General features: G+C 50.2%; 1 protein-coding gene across 8 annotated transcripts in view; it reads right to left on the reverse strand.

The window, feature by feature from the left end:
- The window catches only part of nup205 (nucleoporin 205), a gene marked incomplete at its 3' end in the record, with an annotated part of 65,724 nt that overhangs the window by 39,426 nt on the left and 2,864 nt on the right, over positions 1–23,434 (reverse strand). For 4 of the 8 annotated variants that reach the window (XM_079502162.1, XM_079502161.1, XM_079502160.1 and 1 more), the window contains exons 2-10: positions 23,239–23,381; positions 22,961–23,132; positions 21,251–21,395; positions 19,916–20,075; positions 19,018–19,246; positions 18,206–18,370; positions 15,650–15,825; positions 9,313–9,429; positions 8,381–8,518 (exon numbers count right to left, since the gene is read on the reverse strand). In XM_079502162.1, the coding sequence (XP_079358288.1) occupies positions 8,381–8,518; positions 9,313–9,429; positions 15,650–15,825; positions 18,206–18,370; positions 19,018–19,246; positions 19,916–20,075; positions 21,251–21,395; positions 22,961–23,132; positions 23,239–23,381 (1,445 nt within the window). The other 4 variants (XM_079502163.1, XM_079502166.1, XM_079502165.1 and 1 more) reach the window with 4 other exon arrangements.

Here is a 23,434-nt window from a genome sequence, read left to right on the forward strand (position 1 = left end):
CACCATCCACAAAGAGACCTACAGAACCACTCAGAGGCCCACCATGATCCACAGAGACCTACAGAACCACTCAGAGGCCCACCATGATCCACAGAGACCTACAGAACCACTCAGAGGCCCACCATGATCCACTAAGAGACCTACAGAACCACTCAGAGGCCCACCATGATCCACAAAGAGACCTACAGAACCACTCAGAGGCCCACCATCCACATAGAGACCTACAGAACCACTCAGAGGCCCACCATCCACATAGAGACCTACAGAACCACTCAGAGGCCCACCATCCACATAGAGACCTACAGAACCACTCAGAGGCCCACCATGATCCACAAAGAGACCTACAGAACCACTCAGAGGCCCACCATCCACAAAGAGACCTACAGAACCACTCAGAGGCCCACCATCCACAAAGAGACCTACAGAACCACTCAGAGGCCCACCATGATCCACAAAGACCTACAGAACAGCTCAGAGGCCCACCATCCACAAAGAGACCTACAGAACCACTCAGAGGCCCACCATCCACAAAGAGACCTACAGAACCACTCAGAGGCCCACCATGATCCACAAAGACCTACAGAACCACTCAGAGGCCCACCATCCACAAAGAGACCTACAGAACCACTCAGAGGCCCACCATCCACAAAGAGACCTACAGAACCACTCAGAGGCCCACCATCCACAGAGACCTACAGAACCACTCAGAGGCCCACCATGATCCACAAAGAGACCTACAGAACCACTCAGAGGCCCACCATGATCCACAAAGAGACCTACATAACCACTCAGAGGCCCACCATGATCCACAAAGAGACCTACAGAACCACTCAGAGGCCCACCATGATCCACAAAGACCTACAGAACCACTCAGAGGCCCACCATGATCCACAGAGACCTACAGAACCACTCAGAGGCCCACCATGATCCACAGAGACCTACAGAACCACTCAGAGGCCCACCATGATACACAGAGACCTACAGAACCACTCAGAGGCCCACCATGATCCACAAAGACCTACAGAACCACTCAGAGGCCCACCATGATCCACAGAGACCTACAGAACCACTCAGAGGCCCACCATGATCCACAGAGACCTACAGAACCACTCAGAGGCCCACCATGATACACAGAGACCTACAGAACCACTCAGAGGCCCACCATCCACAAAGAGACCTACAGAACCACTCAGAGGCCCACCATGATACACAGAGACCTACAGAACCACTCAGAGGCCCACCATGATACACAGAGACCTACAGAACCACTCAGAGGCCCACCATGATACACAGAGACCTACAGAACCACTCAGAGGCCCACCATGATCCACAAAGAGACCTACAGAACCACTCAGAGGCCCACCATGACCCACAAAGAGACCTACAGAACCACTCAGAGGCCCACCATGATCCACAAAGACCTACAGAACCACTCAGAGGCCCACCATGATCCACAAAGACCTACAGAACCACTCAGAGGCCCACCATGATCCACTAAGAGACCTACAGAACCAGAGGCCCACCATGATCCACAAAGAGACCTACAGAACCACTCAGAGGCCCACCATGATCCACAAAGAGACCTACAGAACCACTCAGAGGCCACCATGACCCACAAAGAGACCTACAGAACCACTCAGAGGCCCACCATCCACAAAGAGACCTACAGAACCACTCAGAGGCCCACCATGATCCACTAAGAGACCTACAGAACCACTCAGAGGCCACCATGATCCACTAAGAGACCTACAGAACCACTCAGAGGCCCACCATGACCCACAAAGAGACCTACAGAACCACTCAGAGGCCCACCATGACCCACAAAGAGACCTACAGAACCACTCAGAGGCCCACCATGACCCACAAAGAGACCTACAGAACCACTCAGAGGCCACCATGACCCACAAAGAGACCTACAGAACCACTCAGAGGCCCACCATGACCCACAAAGAGACCTACAGAACCACTCAGAGGCCACCATGACCCACAAAGAGACCTACAGAACCACTCAGAGGCCCACCATGATCCACAAAGAGACCTACAGAACCACTCAGAGGCCCACCATGATCCACAAAGAGACCTACAGAACCACTCAGAGGCCCACCATGACCCACAAAGAGACCTACAGAACCACTCAGAGGCCCACCATGATCCACTAAGAGACCTACAGAACCACTCAGAGGCCCACCATGATCCACAAAGACCTACAGAACCACTCAGAGGCCCACCATGATCCACAAAGACCTACAGAACCACTCAGAGGCCCACCATGATCCACTAAGAGACCTACAGAACCAGAGGCCCACCATGATCCACAAAGAGACCTACAGAACCACTCAGAGGCCCACCATGATCCACAAAGAGACCTACAGAACCACTCAGAGGCCCACCATGATCCACAAAGAGACCTACAGAACCACTCAGAGGCCCACCATGATCCACAAAGAGACCTACAGAACCACTCAGAGGCCCACCATGACCCACAAAGAGACCTACAGAACCACTCAGAGGCCCACCATGATCCACTAAGAGACCTACAGAACCACTCAGAGGCCCACCATGATCCACAAAGACCTACAGAACCACTCAGAGGCCCACCATGATCCACAAAGACCTACAGAACCACTCAGAGGCCCACCATGATCCACTAAGAGACCTACAGAACCAGAGGCCCACCATGATCCACAAAGAGACCTACAGAACCACTCAGAGGCCCACCATGATCCACAAAGAGACCTACAGAACCACTCAGAGGCCCACCATGATCCACAAAGAGACCTACAGAACCACTCAGAGGCCCACCATGATCCACAAAGAGACCTACAGAACCACTCAGAGGCCCACCATGACCCACAGAGACCTACAGAACCACTCAGAGGCCCACCATGACCCACAAAGAGACCTACAGAACCACTCAGAGGCCCACCATGATCCACAGAGACCTACAGAACCACTCAGAGGCCCACCATGATCCACAAAGAGACCTACAGAACCACTCAGAGGCCCACCATCCACAAAGAGACCTACAGAACCACTCAGAGGCCCACCATGACCCACAAAGAGACCTACAGAACCACTCAGAGGCCCACCATCCACAAAGAGACCTACAGAACCACTCAGAGGCCCACCATGATCCACTAAGAGACCTACAGAACCACTCAGAGGCCACCATGATCCACAGAGATCTACAGAACCACTCAGAGGCCCACCATGATCCACAAAGAGACCTACAGAACCACTCAGAGGCCCACCATGATCCACAAAGAGACCTACAGAACCACCCAGAGGCCCACCATGATCCACAATGAGACCTACAGAACCACTCAGAGGCCCACCATGATCCACAGAGAGACCTACAGAACCACTCAGAGGCCCACCATGATCCACAATGAGACCTACAGAACCACTCAGAGGCCCACCATGATACACAGAGACCTACAGAACCACTCAGAGGCCCACCATGATCCACAATGAGACCTACAGAACCACTCAGAGGCCCACCATGATACACAGAGACCTACAGAACCACTCAGAGGCCCACCATGATCCACAGAGAGACCTACAGAACCACTCAGAGGCCCACCATGATCCACAGAGAGACCTACAGAACCACTCAGAGGCCCACCATGATCCACAATGAGACCTACAGAACCACTCAGAGGCCCACCATGATCCACAATGAGACCTACAGAACCACTCAGAGGCCCACCATCCACAAAGAGACCTACAGAACCACTCAGAGGCCCACCATCCACATAGAGACCTACATAACCACTCAGAGGCCCACCATGATCCACAAAGAGACCTACAGAACCACTCAGAGGCCCACCATCCACAAAGAGACCTACAGAACCACTCAGAGGCCCACCATGATCCACAAAGAGACCTACAGAACCACTCAGAGGCCCACCATGATCCACAGAGACCTACAGAACCACTCAGAGGCCCACCATGACCCACAATCTTAACCTTGTTGGCTGGATCATAGACTTCTTAACTGTTAGGTCTCAGTGCGTGAGGGTAAATGAGGTCCTGTCTTCTCTGTTGCTCTCCTCCACTGGTTCTCCCCAAGGCTGTTGTCTCTCCTCACTACTGTATATTCTGTATACCAACGACTGTTGTAGCAATCACCCTAACAGGTATATTGTCAAATTTGCTGATGACTCTGTGATTGTTAGCCTTCTTGAAGACAATGAGGTACAGCATGGGCCAGTTGTCAATGACTTCATATCGTGGTGTGACAAGTCATTCTTACAGTTAAATGTGACCAAAACAAAAGACATGATCATCAGCTTTAGAAGGACTCCTCCCAGTCCTGCTCCTACACTCATTAAGGGCACAGAAATTGAAATTGTAGAGAGCTATAAATATTTGGGTGTCGTTCTTGACAACAAACTCTCCTTTGACTCTCATGTTGCCTCTACATCAAAAAAAGTCCAGCAGCGTCTTTTTTTTCTGAGGAAAATGCGTTCTTTTAATGTCTCGTCTGTGATGATGACTCTTTTCTATAGAAGTTTTATTGAATCTGTTCTCATGTTTTGTATGGTTGCCTGGTACGGTAATCTGACCCTGACAAACAAGAACAGGCTCAGCAGCCTCGTCAAAGTGGCCAGTAAGATTTCTGGGAGAACCCAAGCCCAACTCATAGAACTGTACAAGAGGCAGATGCTTAAAAGAGCCTCCTCCCTCCTGGAGGTATCGGATCACCCACTTCGGTCTGAGTTTGAACTGTTGCCCTCAGGTCGTCGGCTGAGGGTGCCCACTACAAAGACTAATCGGTTCAAACTATCCTTTGTCCCGGCTGCTATTCAACTGCTGAACAGCAGATAGCACTTTATTCTTGCCTCTTTGCACATACTGCCCACTAATGCACTTTTGCTGACTTTGCTACTTTGAATGTCATGAATTCTCTGTCTCTAGTGCCCTGTTCTTAGATCTCAGTCTTGTATTGAATGTTGTTGTTGTGTGTATTTTTTACTATGATCTGGCTGCAAACCAATTTCCCGCAAGGGACAATAAAGCTAACCTTGAACCTTGAACCTTGAACAAAGAGACCTACAGAACCACTCAGAGGCCCACCATGATCCACAAAGAGACCTACAGAACCACTCAGAGGCCCACCATGACCCACAAAGAGACCTACAGAACCACTCAGAGGCCCACCATGATCCACAAAGAGACCTACAGAACCACTCAGAGGCCCACCATGACCCACAAAGAGACCTACAGAACCACTCAGAGGCCCACCATGACCCACAAAGAGACCTACAGAACCACTCAGAGGCCACCATGATCCACAAAGAGACCTACAGAACCACTCAGAGACCCACCATGACCCACAAAGAGACCTACAGAACCACTCAGAGGCCCACCATGATCCACAAAGAGACCTACAGAACCACTCAGAGGCCCACCATGACCCACAAAGAGACCTACAGAACCACTCAGAGGCCCACCATGATCCACAAAGAGACCTACAGAACCACTCAGAGGCCACCATGACCCACAAAGAGACCTACAGAACCACTCAGAGGCCCACCATGATCCACAAAGAGACCTACAGAACCACTCAGAGGCCCACCATGATCCACAAAGAGACCTACAGAACCACTCAGAGGCCCACCATGATCCACAAAGAGACCTACAGAACCACTCAGAGGCCCACCATGACCCACAAAGAGACCTACAGAACCACTCAGAGGCCCACCATCCACAAAGAGACCTACAGAACCACTCAGAGGCCCACCATGACCCACAAAGAGACCTACAGAACCACTCAGAGGCCCACCATCCACAAAGAGACCTACAGAACCACTCAGAGGCCACCATGATCCACAAAGAGACCTACAGAACTACTCAGGGGCCCACCATCCACAAAGAGACCTACAGAACCACTCAGAGGCCACCATGACCCACAAAGAGACCTACAGAACCACTCAGAGGCCCACCATGACCCACAAAGAGACCTACAGAACCACTCAGAGGCCCACCATGATCCACAAAGAGACCTACAGAACCACTCAGAGGCCCACCATGACCCACAAAGAGACCTACAGAACCACTCAGAGGCCCACCATGACCCACAAAGAGACCTACAGAACCACTCAGAGGCCCACCATGATCCACAAAGAGACCTACAGAACCACTCAGAGGCCCACCATGACCCACAAAGAGACCTACAGAACCACTCAGAGGCCCACCATGATCCACAAAGAGACCTACAGAACCACTCAGAGACCCACCATGACCCACAAAGAGACCTACAGAACCACTCAGAGGCCACCATGATCCACAAAGAGACCTACAGAACCACTCAGAGACCCACCATGACCCACAAAGAGACCTACAGAACCACTCAGAGGCCACCATGATCCACAAAGAGACCTACAGAACCACTCAGAGGCCACCATGACCCACAAAGAGACCTACAGAACCACTCAGAGGCCCACCATGATCCACTAAGAGACCTACAGAACCACTCAGAGGCCCACCATGACCCACAAAGAGACCTACAGAACCACTCAGAGGCCCACCATGATCCACAAAGAGACCTACATAACCACTCAGAGGCCCACCATGACCCACAAAGAGACCTACAGAACCACTCAGAGGCCCACCATGATCCACAAAGAGACCTACAGAACCACTCAGAGGCCCACCATGATCCACAAAGAGACCTACAGAACCACTCAGAGGCCCACCATGACCCACAAAGAGACCTACAGAACCACTCAGAGGCCCACCATCCACAAAGAGACCTACAGAACCACTCAGAGGCCCACCATGACCCACAAAGAGACCTACAGAACCACTCAGAGGCCCACCATCCACAAAGAGACCTACAGAACCACTCAGAGGCCACCATGACCCACAAAGAGACCTACAGAACCACTCAGAGGCCACCATGACCCACAAAGAGACCTACAGAACCACTCAGAGGCCCACCATGACCCACAAAGAGACCTACAGAACCACTCAGAGGCCACCATGATCCACAAAGAGACCTACAGAACCACTCAGAGGCCACCATGACCCACAAAGAGACCTACAGAACTACTCAGAGGCCACCATGACCCACAAAGAGACCTACAGAACTACTCAGAGGCCACCATGATCCACAAAGAGACCTACAGAACTACTCAGGGGCCCACCATCCACAAAGAGACCTACAGAACCACTCAGAGGCCCACCATGATCCACAAAGAGACCTACAGAACCACTCAGAGGCCACCATGACCCACAAAGAGACCTACAGAACCACTCAGAGGCCCACCATGATCCACAAAGAGACCTACAGAACCACTCAGAGGCCCACCATGATCCACAAAGAGACCTACAGAACCACTCAGAGGCCACCATGACCCACAAAGAGACCTACAGAACTACTCAGAGGCCACCATGATCCACAAAGAGACCTACAGAACTACTCAGGGGCCCACCATCCACAAAGAGACCTACAGAACCACTCAGAGGCCCACCATGATCCACAAAGAGACCTACAGAACCACTCAGAGGCCCACCATGACCCACAAAGAGACCTACAGAACCACTCAGAGGCCCACCATGACCCACAAAGAGACCTACAGAACCACTCAGAGGCCCACCATGACCCACAAAGAGACCTACAGAACCACTCAGAGGCCCACCATCCACAAAGAGACCTACAGAACCACTCAGAGGCCCACCATGATCCACAAAGAGACCTACAGAACCACTCAGAGGCCCACCATGACCCACAAAGAGACCTACAGAACCACTCAGAGGCCCACCATGACCCACAAAGAGACCTACAGAACCACTCAGAGGCCCACCATGACCCACAAAGAGACCTACAGAACCACTCAGAGGCCCACCATGACCCACAAAGAGACCTACAGAACCACTCAGAGGCCCACCATGACCCACAAAGAGACCTACAGAACCACTCAGAGGCCACCATGACCCACAAAGAGACCTACAGAACCACTCAGAGGCCACCATGACCCACAAAGAGACCTACAGAACCACTCAGAGGCCCACCATGATCCACAGAGACCTACAGAACCACTCAGAGGCCCACCATGATCCACAAAGAGACCTACAGAACCACTCAGAGACCCACCATGATCCACAGAGACCTACAGAACCACTCAGAGGCCCACCATGATCCACAAAGTCTGGTTCCAGTTTTTGAACCAACGTTTAGGGTTCTGAACCAATTCATGTTCAGTGGAAACTGGAAACACTCCGAACTGGTTCAATATTAGGCAGGAAAAAATAAGCCAACCAGTTCAACCCTGGTCGGTGGAAAAGGGGCCTCACTCAGTCTCTCAGATAGACATATGGATCATATTCTGTTCATTGTGCCAGTAATATATTACCACTTGGTTTCCAGACTGACCTGTTTGTGTGGGGGTCTCTGTAGGGCCATGCCCAGGTAGGAGCCCTGCAGAGAGGTGTGTTGGAGAGACTCCGTTGGACACCAGAACTCCAGGGCCAGCTCCATGTTGAACGGGTCTTTGCTGTAAAACTCTCCTATCTGGAGACAAGAAAAATAAAATTAGTGTTTATTTGACTCAGAAACATAATGCTACTGCTGGCTGGATGCTAACAATACAGACATGTCAAAAATAATGCCTCATTTATGCTATTTATGTCATACGATGAAGTATGGCTTTAATGCCATTTAGACGAAATTTTAAAAGTCTTCAAAATCCTGACAGTTTTCTGAAATACCCATGTTTCTATGTCAGTGGAGCTCAATGTTTCATGTCAAGGACCCCCAGAATTATATGTATTTGGCCTCGGACCCCCATTTGAAAATATGTTGTTCCATGGACCCCTCAGAAGCAAAGATTTGAGTTAAAAACGTTATCTTTGAATATATATTCAAAGATTTGTGCCTCATTTTCACGATTAAAAACAAATTGGTGCCGCGCTACAAGCTTGTAGATCTGCTATTTTTCAATAGCTAAAGTAGAACATAGTGCTGATTGACCCGATTGCTTGAGGATTATATTAATTTAGTTACCCATTTTGACCTGAGATCAGATTCTAAAAATGTCTTCTACATCCTGACAGTTTTCTGAAAAAGCTATGTTTCTATGTCAGTCGTTCTTCGATTCTTCAAAAATAGCAGACCTACAAGCTCGTAGCGTGCCACCTCTGCTATTTTTCAATAGCTAAAGCATAACATAATGCTAACACCAAAAGGGGTTCCCGCCCAAAATGGGTTAAAATGAGCTTCAGTGGCTTCTTAGGTGCTAATAATATGTAAAGATATACATGACATATGGATAGATAAATATGCATGACACATCATGGCTTACTGACCAGGGTCATTAGGTGGTCTAGGTCTCTCTTCAAGGAAGATGGAGGCTCGCTGCCCATCTGCAGAGACATGTGCACCAGGCGTGCATCTTCATCGGCGCGGTTACGAAGCTGCTTCACCTGCAGAGACAGACAGGAAACCAATCGGTGAGGAGCTTACCATGTGACAGCAAACCAATCGGTGAGGAGCTTACCATGTGACGGAAAGAAACATCCCTGATGACCTCACAGAATAGGACCATGATATATGTACAGTAAATATTAAATTATAAATAAATAAATGTAGGCATTTAGCAGACGCTCTTATCCACAAGTGCGAGAGTAAGCATGGAATCTAGTCAACAAACAAGGTAGTCACACGATACGTAGTGCCTCAAAGGAACTGTGAACAATGAACCTACCATCTGTCACAGTCTAAACAACATGCTGTTTAAGTAACACTATTGACATTTGTGGTCAAGAAAAACTGATCTATGCAACAAAAACTTGGGAACGTCAGTCAGTCGTCCGTATGAAAACACAGTCAGTGGTGCTTGTGGCGACTCACCTTCATGGGCATGAGAGCCAGGAAGTCTGTGATGAGGGAGTGGAACTAAGTGACTCTCACCTTCATGGGCATGAGAGCCAGGAAGTCTGATGAGGGAGTGGAACTAAGAGACTCTCACCTTCATGGGCATGAGAGCCAGGAAGTCTGTGATGAGGGAGTGGAACTAAGAGACTCACCTTCATGGGCATGAGAGCCAGGAAGTCTGTGGTGAGGGAGTGGAACTAAGAGACTCACCTTCATGGGCATGAGAGCCAGGAAGTCTGTGATGAGGGAGTGGAACTAAGAGACTCACCTTCATGGGCATGAGAGCCAGGAAGTCTGTGGTGAGGGAGTGGAACTAAGAGACTCACCTTCATGGGCATGAGAGCCAGGAAGTCTGTGATGAGGGAGTGGAACTAAGAGACTCACCTTCATGGGCATGAGAGCCAGGAAGTCTGTGATGAGGGAGTGGAACTAAGAGACTCACCTTCATGGGCATGAGAGCCAGGAAGTCTGTGATGAGGGAGTGGAACTAAGTGACTCTCACCTTCATGGGCATGAGAGCCAGGAAGTCTGATGAGGGAGTGGAACTAAGAGACTCTCACCTTCATGGGCATGAGAGCCAGGAAGTCTGTGATGAGGGAGTGGAACTAAGAGACTCACCTTCATGGGCATGAGAGCCAGGAAGTCTGTGGTGAGGGAGTGGAACTAAGAGACTCACCTTCATGGGCATGAGAGCCAGGAAGTCTGTGATGAGGGAGTGGAACTAAGAGACTCACCTTCATGGGCATGAGAGCCAGGAAGTCTGTGGTGAGGGAGTGGAACTAAGAGACTCACCTTCATGGGCATGAGAGCCAGGAAGTCTGTGATGAGGGAGTGGAACTAAGAGACTCACCTTCATGGGCATGAGAGCCAGGAAGTCTGTGATGAGGGAGTGGAACTAAGAGACTCACCTTCATGGGCATGAGAGCCAGGAAGTCTGTGATGAGGGAGTGGAACTAAGTGACTCTCACCTTCATGGGCATGAGAGCCAGGAAGTCTGATGAGGGAGTGGAACTAAGAGACTCTCACCTTCATGGGCATGAGAGCCAGGAAGTCTGTGATGAGGGAGTGGAACTAAGAGACTCACCTTCATGGGCATGAGAGCCAGGAAGTCTGTGGTGAGGGAGTGGAACTAAGAGACTCACCTTCATGGGCATGAGAGCCAGGAAGTCTGTGATGAGGGAGTGGAACTAAGAGACTCACCTTCATGGGCATGAGAGCCAGGAAGTCTGTGGTGAGGGAGTGGAACTAAGAGACTCACCTTCATGGGCATGAGAGCCAGGAAGTCTGTGATGAGGGAGTGGAACTAAGAGACTCACCTTCATGGGCATGAGAGCCAGGAAGTCTGTGATGAGGGAGTGGAACTAAGAGACTCACCTTCATGGGCATGAGAGCCAGGAAGTCTGTGATGAGGGAGTGGAACTAAGTGACTCTCACCTTCATGGGCATGAGAGCCAGGAAGTCTGTGATGAGGGAGTGGAACTAAGGGACTCACCTTCATGGGCATGAGAGCCAGGAAGTCTGTGGTGAGGGAGTGGAACTAAGAGACTCTCACCTTCATGGGCATGAGAGCCAGGAAGTCTGTGATGAGGGAGTGGAACTAAGAGACTCACCTTCATGGGCATGAGAGCCAGGAAGTCTGTGATGAGGGAGTGGAACTAAGAGACTCACCTTCATGGGCATGAGAGCCAGGAAGTCTGTGATGAGGGAGTGGAACTAAGAGACTCTCACCTTCATGGGCATGAGAGCCAGGAAGTCTGTGATGAGGGAGTGGAACTAAGAGACTCTCACCTTCATGGGCATGAGAGCCAGGAAGTCTGTGATGAGGGAGTGGAACTAAGGGACTCTCACCTTCATGGGCATGAGAGCCAGGAAGTCTGTGATGAGGGAGTGGAACTAAGGGACTCTCACCTTCATGGGCATGAGAGCCAGGAAGTCTGTGATGAGGGAGTGGAACTAAGGGACTCTCACCTTCATGGGCATGAGAGCCAGGAAGTCTGTGATGAGGGAGTGGAACTAAGGGACTCTCACCTTCATGGGCATGAGAGCCAGGAAGTCTGTGATGAGGGAGTGGAACTAAGGGACTCTCACCTTCATGGGCATGAGAGCCAGGAAGTCTGTGATGAGGGAGTGGAACTAAGTGACTCTCACCTTCATGGGCATGAGAGCCAGGAAGTCTGTGATGAGGGAGTGGAACTAAGCGACTCTCACCTTCATGGGCATGAGAGCCAGGAAGTCTGATGAGGGAGTGGAACTAAGTGACTCTCACCTTCATGGGCATGAGAGCCAGGAAGTCTGTGGTGAGGGAGTGGAACTAAGGGACTCTCACCTTCATGGGCATGAGAGCCAGGAAGTCTGATGAGGGAGTGGAACTAAGAGACTCACCTTCATGGGCATGAGGGCCAGGAAGTCTGTGGTGAGGGAGTGGAACTAAGAGACTCACCTTCATGGGCATGAGGGCCAGGAAGTCTGTGATGAGGGAGTGGAACTAAGAGACTCACCTTCATGGGCATGAGAGCCAGGAAGTCTGTGATGAGGGAGTGGAACTAAGCGACTCTCACCTTCATGGGCATGAGAGCCAGGAAGTCTGTGATGAGGGAGTGGAACTAAGCGACTCTCACCTTCATGGGCATGAGAGCCAGGAAGTCTGTGATGAGGGAGTGGAACTAAGCGACTCTCACCTTCATGGGCATGAGAGCCAGGAAGTCTGATGAGGGAGTGGAACTAAGCGACTCTCACCTTCATGGGCATGAGAGCCAGGAAGTCTGTGATGAGGGAGTGGAACTAAGGGACTCACCTTCATGGGCATGAGGGCCAGTAAGTCTGTGGTGAGGGAGTGGAACTAAGTGACTCTCACCTTCATGGGCATGAGGGCCAGGAAGTCTGTGGTGAGGGAGTGGAACTAAGTGACTCTCACCTTCATGGGCATGAGGGCCAGGAAGTCTGTGGTGAGGGAGTGGAACTAAGTGACTCTCACCTTCATGGGCATGAGAGCCAGGAAGTCTGATGAGGGAGTGGAACTAAGAGACTCACCTTCATGGGCATGAGAGCCAGGAAGTCTGTGATGAGGGAGTGGAACTAAGGGACTCACCTTCATGGGCATGAGAGCCAGGAAGTCTGTGATGAGGGAGTGGAACTAAGGGACTCACCTTCATGGGCATGAGAGCCAGGAAGTCTGTGGTGAGGGAGTGGAACTAAGAGACTCTCACCTTCATGGGCATGAGAGCCAGGAAGTCTGTGATGAGGGAGTGGAACTAAGGGACTCACCTTCATGGGCATGAGAGCCAGGAAGTCTGTGATGAGGGAGTGGAACTAAGGGACTCACCTTCATGGGCATGAGAGCCAGGAAGTCTGTGGTGAGGGAGTGGAACTAAGTGACTCTCACCTTCATGGGCATGAGAGCCAGGAAGTCTGTGATGAGGGAGTGGAACTAAGTGACTCTCACCTTCATGGGCATGAGAGCCAGGAAGTCTGTGATGAGGGAGTGGAACTAAGTGACTCTCACCTTCATGGGCATGAGAGCCAGGAAGTCTGTGATGAGGGAGTGGAACTAAGTGACTCTCACCTTCATGGGCATGAGAGCCAGGAAGTCTGATGAGGGAGTGGAACTAAGAGACTCTCACCTTCATGGGCATGAGAGCCAGGAAGTCTGTGATGAGGGAGTGGAACTAAGAGACTCTCACCTTCATGGGCATGAGAGCCAGGAAGTCTGTGATGAGGGAGTGGAACTAAGTGACTCTCACCTTCATGGGCATGAGAGCCAGGAAGTCTGTGGTGAGGGAGTGGAACTAAGTGACTCTCACCTTCATGGGCATGAGAGCCAGGAAGTCTGTGATGAGGGAGTGGAACTAAGAGACTCACCTTCATGGGCATGAGAGCCAGGAGGTCTGTGATGAGGGAGTGGAACTAAGCGACTCTCACCTTCATGGGCATGAGAGCCAGGAAGTCTGATGAGGGAGTGGAACTACGAGACTCTCACCATCATGGGCATGAGAGCCAGGAGGTCTGTGATGAGGGAGTGGAACTAAGCGACTCTCACCTTCATGGGCATGAGAGCCAGGAAGTCTGTGATGAGGGAGTGGAACTAAGCGACTCTCACCTTCATGGGCATGAGGGCCAGGAAGTCTGTGATGAGGGAGTGGAACTAAGCGACTCACCTTCATGGGCATGAGAGCCAGGAAGTCTGTGATGAGGGAGTGGAACTAAGCGACTCTCACCTTCATGGGCATGAGAGCCAGGAAGTCTGTGATGAGGGAGTGGAACTAAGCGACTCTCACCTTCATGGGCATGAGAGCCAGGAAGTCTGTGATGAGGGAGTGGAACTAAGCGACTCTCACCTTCATGGGCATGAGAGCTAAGGTTGGGCGATATGCCAATGTTTTTCAATCGCCCATCGTCTGTCCAAAAATCGCCGATGGACGATATATTCGTGTCATAAAAGTAAAGTGAGAACAGCTCACTGCAGGTCGCAAAAAAGCCAGATCTACAAGCTCTCAAGGCACCGCGTCCTGCCTGTTTTTGCAGCGCCGTTCGCTACGCGTTGAGAGCTTGTAGATCCGTCTGTTTTTGCAGCGCAGCTGCGCAGCCAGGGTAACAAAATAAGTTACAGGTGGAGATGAAGTGAAGTTGGAACGGACAAGCAGCTGCAAGCCAAGCTAACATCACAACCACTGGCTGGTGACAGTGTTATTAGCCGCAGCAACATGTAGCCTGCCCATAGAGTATAAGAGCATGCCCTAGTAACTTCTCCCCAGAGAACTCTTGCCTCCCCGCGCCGGCCCCCATGCTGCTGATCCACAGGCTCTCAAGGCATCGCGTCCTGCCTGTTTTTGCAGCCCCGTTCGCTACGCGTTGAGAGCTTGTAGATCTGTCTATTTTTGCAGCTGGTGTCGGGGTTCGTTCACGTTGTCAATAAAAAATAACTTAGATTACAGGCGGAGATGAAGTTCAATCAGTGGGTTGAATCAGTAGCTACACGCTAAGCTAAGCGCTAAGCTAACGATCCCCGAGCCCACACTAACACTAGCAGCATGTTTTTTATTTTTTCCCCCCCGACTTCACAGGTGGCGCATTGGGATTGTGACGAGACACGAGACAGCAGTGTGCATTCTGTTGTGACTGTATATTATTAAACTGCATGGGTCTGGACTCCGGAGCGTAAACAACCTGTAGGCTACAGTACAGTAGCCTCCCCCGGCTCGGTCCCGGGTCCCAGCCTTTACTCTGGCTGCCAGAGTGATGCTGCGGAGTGCGGGGACTCTGGGACCATACCATTATAACGAGAGGAGGGGATTTACACCCGGCCGCTGTTACTACTTTGCTGGCCCAAATTGATTCCGATCGTCCCGAAAAAACGCCTAATAAAAATATTCGGCGATTGGACTCGCACATTCGCGATTGACGATAGATTCGTATCGTCACCCAACCCTAATGAGAGCCAGGAAGTCTGTGATGAGGGAGTGGAACTAAGAGACTCACCTTCATGGGCATGAGAGCCAGGAAGTCTGTGATGAGGGAGTGGAACTAAGAGACTCACCTTCATGGGCATGAGAGCCAGGAAGTCTGTGATGAGGGAGTGGAACTAAGAGACTCACCTTCATGGGCATGAGAGCCAGGAAGTCTGTGATGAGGGAGTGGAACTAAGAGACTCACCTTCATGGGCATGAGAGCCAGGAAGTCTGTGATGAGGGAGTGGAACTAAGGGACTCTCACCTTCATGGGCATGAGAGCCAGGAAGTCTGTGGTGAGGGAGTGGAACTAAGTGACTCTCACCTTCATGGGCATGAGAGCCAGGAAGTCTGTGATGAGGGAGTGGAAGCGACGGATGTAGAACTCCTCCTGGGCGAAGCCCTCGCATCCCAGCATGCCCTCCTTCAGGAACAGGAAGACGTCTCCCTGCAGGGCCAGCTCAGCCAGAGCCTCGTCTGCCTCCGTGAACTCCACCAGTGCTGCACGCACAGTCGCACGCATGCAGTCGCGCACACACACACACACACACACACACACACACACACACACACACACACACACACACACACACACACACACACACACACACACACACACACACACACACACACACACACACACACACACACACACACACACACACACACACACACACACACACACACACACACACACACACACTTTACAATTTAGGCATTTAGCTGACGCTCTTAATCCAGAGCGACTTACATTAACACAATATCTGCCCAAGACGTCCTAGGAACTACCGCATGTAGTGCCCAGGACGTCTGTGGACGTCTTTGTAAAAATAAAAATAAATCGTAATTTCAATCCAAGGCACATCCATTGGCATACAGTATGACGTTCGTCATTGGTGTTTTCAGTGTTTACAATAGAGGGCGCTCTTCCGCAACCCGAGTGATCCTAGGACTTCCGAAGAAGAGTACACCCGGAAATAACATGATCAAAAAGAAAGTCAGTCCGGTCTAATAGGATTTACAAAAGTATTTAGTTCTCTGCTTTCTGTTTCCCAGAAAGCATTTTAGTGGAAAAAAGCTATATTCAACTGCCAATAACTAAAGAACGGAATGTCGCAATGACACACTTTTTTTCCTCTGATGAAAGTAGACTCTCATCTTCCTTTTTAGATATTTGGTGGCTGGGACAGATCCCAGGGCCCAGTGTGTTGCAGTACACCCTTCCAGCAGTGTTGTTTTTGGCAGCAAATTTTGGTTTTAGTCAGTCTCTTGAATAGTTTTTAGTTTAATTTTAGTCACCCGGAAGGTCTTAGTGTTAGTCTAGTTGTAGTCTACTAAATATCATAGGATTTTAGTTGACTAAATCTACAGTTGATTTAGTCGACTAAAATTTATTTTGTCGGGACTTGATGCCATTGTAAATTTGTAATGCCTGTTTTTACAAGCTCTACAAATCTGAGCTTGTAGATTGGCTATTTTCAGCATGCAAGTGTAAAATGACTTATACTGGATCTCTTGTCCACTAGTCCCTTCCTAACATTTTAGTCTCTAGTTTGTATTTGTTGACGAAATTGTCAATATATTTAGTCTTACTTTTAGTCAGCATAGCTTAGTTTTCATGTAGTTTTCGCCAGTGAAAAAAGTTAGTCGACAAACATTTTTCGTCGACGAAAACAACCCTGCTTACCAGAGCCCTGTGGTAGCTGGGACAGAGCCCTGAGGGCCAGGGGGCCCAGTGTGTTACAGTACAGCCTTACCAGAGCCCTGTGGTAGCTGGGACAGTGCCCTGAGGGCCAGGGGGCCCAGTGTGTTACAGTACAGCCTTACCAGAGCCCTGTGGTAGCTGGGACAGAGCCCTGAGGGCCAGGGGGCCCAGTGTGTTATAGTACAGCCTTACCAGAGCCCTGAGGTAGCTGGGACAGAGCCCTGAGGGCCAGGGGGCCCAGTGTGTTACAGTACAGCCTTACCAGAGCCCTGTGGTAGCTGGGACAGAGCCCTGAGGGCCAGGGGGCCCAGTGTGTTACAGTACAGCCTTACCAGAGCCCTGTGGTAGCTGGGACAGAGCCCTGAGGGCCAGGGGGCCCAGTGTGTTATAGTACAGCCTTACCAGAGCCCTGAGGTAGCTGGGACAGAGCCCTGAGGGCCAGGGGGCCCAGTGTGTTACAGTACAGCCTTACCAGAGCCCTGTGGTAGCTGGGACAGAGCCCTGAGGGCCAGGGGGCCCAGTGTGTTATAGTACAGCCTTACCAGAGCCCTGAGGTAGCTGGGACAGAGCCCTGAGGGCCAGGGGGCCCAGTGTGTTATAGTACAGCCTTACCAGAGCCCTGAGGTAGCTGGGACAGAGCCCTGAGGGCCAGGGGGCCCAGTGTGTTACAGTACAGCCTTACCAGAGCCCTGTGGTAGCTGGGACAGAGCCCTGAGGGCCAGGGGGGGCCAGTGTGTTGCAGTAAAGTCTTACCAGAGCCCTGTGGTAGCTGGGACAGAGCCCTGAGAGCCAGGGGGGCCCAGTGTGTTGCAGTAAAGTCTTACCAGAGCCCTGAGGTAGCTGGGACAGAGCCCTGAGAGCCAGGGGGGCCCAGTGTGTTGCAGTAAAGTCTTACCAGAGCCCTGTGGTAGCTGGGACAGAGCCCTGAGAGCCAGGGGGGCCCAGTGTGTTGCAGTAAAGTCTTACCAGAGCCCTGTGGTAGCTGGGACAGAGCCCTGAGAGCCAGGGCCCAGTGTGTTGTAGTACAGCCTTACCAGAGCCCTGTGGTAGCTGGGACAGTGCCCTGAGAGCCAGGGGGGCCCAGTGTGTTACAGTACAGTCTTACCAGAGCCCTGTGGTAGCTGGGACAGAGCCCTGAGAGCCAGGGGGGCCCAGTGTGTTGCAGTAAAGTCTTACCAGAGCCCTGTGGTAGCTGGGACAGTGCCCTGAGAGCCAGGGCCCACGCCAGACGGCACACTGCCTGCAGGCCCGGAAGCTTCCAAGGCTGGCCGTCCATCAGACGACTGTGCACCGCAGACACATACTGCCTCTCCGTCAGCAGGGGCAAGGCCTGGAGCAGGTCTATGAACCAAACACAGAGAAGAGGCCATCATACACACATACTGCCTCTCCGTCAGCAGGGGCAAGGCCTGGAGCAGGTCTATGAACCAAACACAGATAAGAGGCCATCATACACACATACTGCCTCTCTGTCAGCAGGGGCAAGGCCTGGAGCAGGTCTAAGGAACCAAACACAGATAAGAGGCCATCATACACACATACTGCCTCTCCGTCAGCAGGGGCAAGGCCTGGAGCAGGTCTAAGGAACCAAACACAGATAAGAGGCCATCATACACACATACTGCCTCTCCGTCAGCAGGGGCAAGGCCTGGAGCAGGTCTATGAACCAAACACAGATAAGAGGCCATCATACACACATACTGCCTCTCCGTCAGCAGGGGCAAGGCCTGGAGCAGGTCTAAGGAACCAAACACAGATAAGAGGCCATCATACACACATACTGCCTCTCCGTCAGCAGGGGCAAGGCCTGGAGCAGGTCTATGAACCAAACACAGAGAAGAGGCCATCAGGCTATGTAGTAGCAACGAGACACGGTAACGTGATGTAGATTATCGTACAAACACAATCATTCTATACGGTAGTTAAAAGGTGGTGAGTGATCAAGTGATAAGTAACACTTAAGCCGTCTCTCCTTCAGTTCCTTCTACCTTCTCTGTCTTCCGTGCCTTGCTCCAGGAAGCTGACATCCAGGCAGTACAGCAGGGCCATGACCAGAGCCATGTTCACGCTGTCCAATGAGCCGTCAGCCTCAGCGGTCACCGTCTCCAAGTGTCCAATGAGAGCCATGGTGTCGTCTTGTGTCAACGAGGACTGGCAGGTCCAGGAGAAGAGGCAGTCTGCCAGGGCCTGTCTGCATTCTTTGATGAGGTCAGATACCTGAGGGGGGGAATCCACATTCCTTTAAGTTTACTGTGTGATGTTTTCTGTTTTGTCAAAGCACAATAGATGACATAATCGCTATGAGCTTGTACATCTGCTATTTTTCAATAACTAAAGTATAACATAATCCTTCAAACACCAAAAGGGGTTCCCGTTCAGAATGGGTTAAAGGACCACTTCACCACTTTTCAACCTATCTTCATATAATAGGTCCTCACTAATAATCATGAAAAAATGGCGCAATTCTTTTCTACTCGGTCTGTGTCTCATAGGAGGGCTGTGGGCAGTTCAGAAACCGTCCTCCAGTGACATCATCGATGGGGAATACAAGCTAATAGAAACTGCAGGCTTTCTAGTCCTGAAAAGTTGCAATGCGAAAATGGAAGCCATCGTTCTCACGATAATGAAAATGTTTGTAATAAAAAAAAAAATCTGCCTAATGATGATGTCACTGGAGGATGGTTTCTAAACTGCCCACAGCCCTCCTATGAGACACAGACTGAGTAGAAAATAATGGTGGTATTTTATCATGATTATTAGTGAGGACCTATTATAGGAAGATAGGTTGAAAAGTGGTGAAGTGGTCCTTTAAGGACTTTTTCCGGCAGGACAAAGGAGGAGGATGCAACAATGTCTCATCATTCCCACCCAACGTGGAGCTCTCACCTCCTTCCTGTGTTTCTCGTTTCCCAGACCGCGCTCCTTCTGCAGACGCTCAAACTCGCGGGTCACCTGGATCTCCTCCACCAGCGTGAGGATGCGCTGCGTCAGGCCCTGGCTCATCAGCTCGTCTGTGAAACGCGTGGCCAACGCCACCAGCTCCCCACTGAGCAGGAGGACAACCAACAGTCACGTTTTATTTATCTGACCACAGTGAATGCATGAGCAAAGGCATTCATTAAAGCAATAACATCTCATGAATGAAAAGTCTCAATCTGCGATTTGATTTGTGAAAAATGTGTGAAAGGAGACCCCCCCCCCCCCATTAGTAAACTAAATATATTACATATTACATAATATTTGGGTTTATGGGAGAGATGCTTCTGAAAATGTAGACCTGCACAAAGCTGGGTTGAAAGCGCAGAGGCAAAGTCAGTGACGTATGACAGCCACAAAGCACCGGCGTGAACGGCACTTGTGCGTACTCTGCATATGTCACGGTCTATGACTTGGCCAACCGAACCACACACAAAGCTCTGCTCAAAGCGCACAAAGCTCTGCTCAATGCGCACAAAGCTCTGCTCAAAGCGCACAAAGCTCTGCTCAAAGCGCACAAAGCTCTGCTCAAAGCGCACAAAGCTCTGCTCAAAGCGCACAAAGCTCTGCTCAAAGCGCACAAAGCTCTGCTCAAAGCGCACAAAGCTCTGCTCAAAGCGCACAAAGCTCTGCTCAAAGCGCACAAAGCTCTGCTCAAAGCGCACAAAGCTCTGCTCAAAGCGCACAAAGCTCTGCTCAATGCGCACAAAGCTCTGCTCAAAGCGCACAAAGCTCTGCTCAAAGCGCACAAAGCTCTGCTCAATGCGCACAAAGCTCTGCTCAAAGCGCACAAAGCTCTGCTCAAAGCGCACAAAGCTCTGCTCAATGCGCACAAAGCTCTGCTCAAAGCGTACATTTTGTTTGCATTGTGCTTAATGCGCACAAATAAACATGTGTGTGCAATTTAGAGAATTGTAATAATAGATTGCAAAAGACAAATGCAAAAAAGTTGGCTAAATACTGTTCTGTCTCAGCTACTATGGGCAGTCTGTCTATCTGGAGAAGGCGTTGTTTCATTTATCCCTAGGTGGCTTAAAAAACCCCCAAAAAACATCCTGTCTAGTAGTGTCAAGTAATAGTATGTCATCAATGTGCTATCTTTCTTTTCCTCTGTGTGTTAAGCATGTGCAGCAGTTATATCTGGTTGGACCATATGATGTAACCTAATTCTGATCAGTGTTTGGGTCTATTGTATTGCGCCTCTTGTGCAGATCCAAATAAAATAATTAAAATGTGTGCGCTGACCTCAGTTCCAGGGTGAAGGTCTTGCCGTGGCGGGACTGGATGAGGGAGCGCAGCGAGTTGGCCACGCACAGCTTCCCATCCCAGTACAGCAGCACGGCCACCAGGCCTCGCGTCAGGCCTGTGAAGTACGGCTGCTGGTGTTCACCTGGTGACAAGACACAGATAACAGGGTGTAGAAATTAGTGCTGATCTAATGATACAGTGTGTATCTTGTAAACCTGATGTGCCCAAATAAATAAACATTAAAGAAAAGTAGTGCTGACAGTCCAACAATAATTTACTTTCATCGTGATTAATCACATGATTTGTGTAGTTAATTGCGCGATTAATCGCATAATGATCACATCTTTGTTTATTGGCTCAAACTTGAAAGATAAACTGAAAAGCGTTTCCTCATTCATTCCATTCAATCTATTAGTTTGATTAACTGTTGCACCTCTAGAACAGGGGTTCTCAACGTTTTTGGCCGGGGACCACCGGAAATGCTTTGGCAATGTCTCGGGACCCACACCCCGCCCCCTCCCGACCCCCAATATAAATTGATTGCTACAATAACCTTAAACCATTTTGGGCGGGAACCCCTTTTGGTGTTTTAAGCATTGTTATAATTTAGCTATTGAAAAATAGCAGATCTACAAGCTCATAGCGCGCCACCGAGTGGCGCGCTACGAGCTTGTAGATCTGCTATTTTTGAAAAATCGTGACAATAAAATGTAAAAAGAAATCTTTTTTTTTTTTTGAAAATTATTTGGGGACCCCCTAAAATAATTTGGCGACCCCCCGAGGGGTCGCGACCCACGGGTTGAGAACCCCTGCTCTAGAATACCATGCACTTTAACCCATTTAGGCCTGACGTCGAAATTTAAAAAATGTCTTCTGAATCATGACAGTTTTCTGAAAAACCTTATGTTTCTGTACCAGTGTTGCTCAATATTTCATGTCAAGGACCCCAAAAATTATATGTAATATGGCCGCCGACCCCCATCTGAAAATATGTTGTTCCAGGGACCCCCGCAGAAGCAAAGATTTGAGTTAAAATATTCACTCTGTAACAATATATATTCAAAGATTTGAATTTGCACATTTTCACGATTTAAAAAAAATAGCTAAAGTATAACATAATGCTTAAAACACCAAAAGGGGTTCCCGCCCAGAATGGGTTTTAATGTCTTTCTTACTGTGGAGGAAGAGCATCCACACACCAGTTTGTAGAGCTCCGAGACTTACTTTATTAGTAAGAACACAATAGTTCCGCCTTAGAGAATGTTGGTTCCTACCTAAACTACTGCGCTGAAACTGACACAGAGGCAGTTATAGCAGACCCCTGCAGATAATAATAATGCAGCTGGTAATTTATGGGCTTGTTTAAGCTACAATCCCCTAGAATCCACATTTCGACCGACTAGGTCTTCATCAGGCAAATATTGAATATTTGCCTGATGAAGACCTAGTCAGTCGAAACGTTGCATTTAATTGTTGCCATAAAATAAAGTAAGTCTCGGAGCTCTACAAACTGGATGTTCTTCCTCGAGGTTTGCCTTGATGCCTGACATCCAGCACCTGGCCTGAATATAGGCATTGAGATACAGTGCACACAATCTCTTCTCCGTGAACCTTTCTTCCTGTGGACACCAGCAGTACCTGCCAGCAGCAGCTCCAGCGTCGCCACCTCCCCGATGTCAAACAGGTCACTGAGGATGAAGGCCTTACCTGCCAGCAGCAGCTCCAGCGCCGCCACCTCCCCGATGTCAAACAGGTCACTGAGGATGAAGGCCTCGGACAGCAGCTGCTCCGGTAGGAGCCGCGACCCCTGCTGACCTTGGATGGCGATTCCCTCCGTGCTGGCCTTGCGCACCTTCTCCCTCTGCTCGGCACTCTTTGGCTGAAAGGAGGAGAGATTGAAGAAAGAGGTGTAAATAATTGGTACCAAAGTAAAGCACCTCTTTTGAGGCTAATTGTGTGTGTACGTGTGTGTGTGTGAGACTCACAGGGTTCCTGTAGAGCGACAGGAAGTGTGGTTTGTGTTTCTTGAGTTGCAGGTCGAGGAGGTGGACGCTGTCTGGCTGTCTCCTCCATACGGCCCCCTCCACCGTCTCCCACAGCTCCTTCAGTGGCCCCCACAGACTGGCTCCTGCACGTACGCACGCACGCACACACAGTACACACACACACACACACACACAT

The sequence above is a fragment of the Electrona antarctica genome (genome assembly GCF_951216825.1).
Source record: "Electrona antarctica genome assembly, chromosome: 5".
NCBI classification, from domain to species: Eukaryota; Metazoa; Chordata; class Actinopteri; order Myctophiformes; family Myctophidae; genus Electrona; species Electrona antarctica.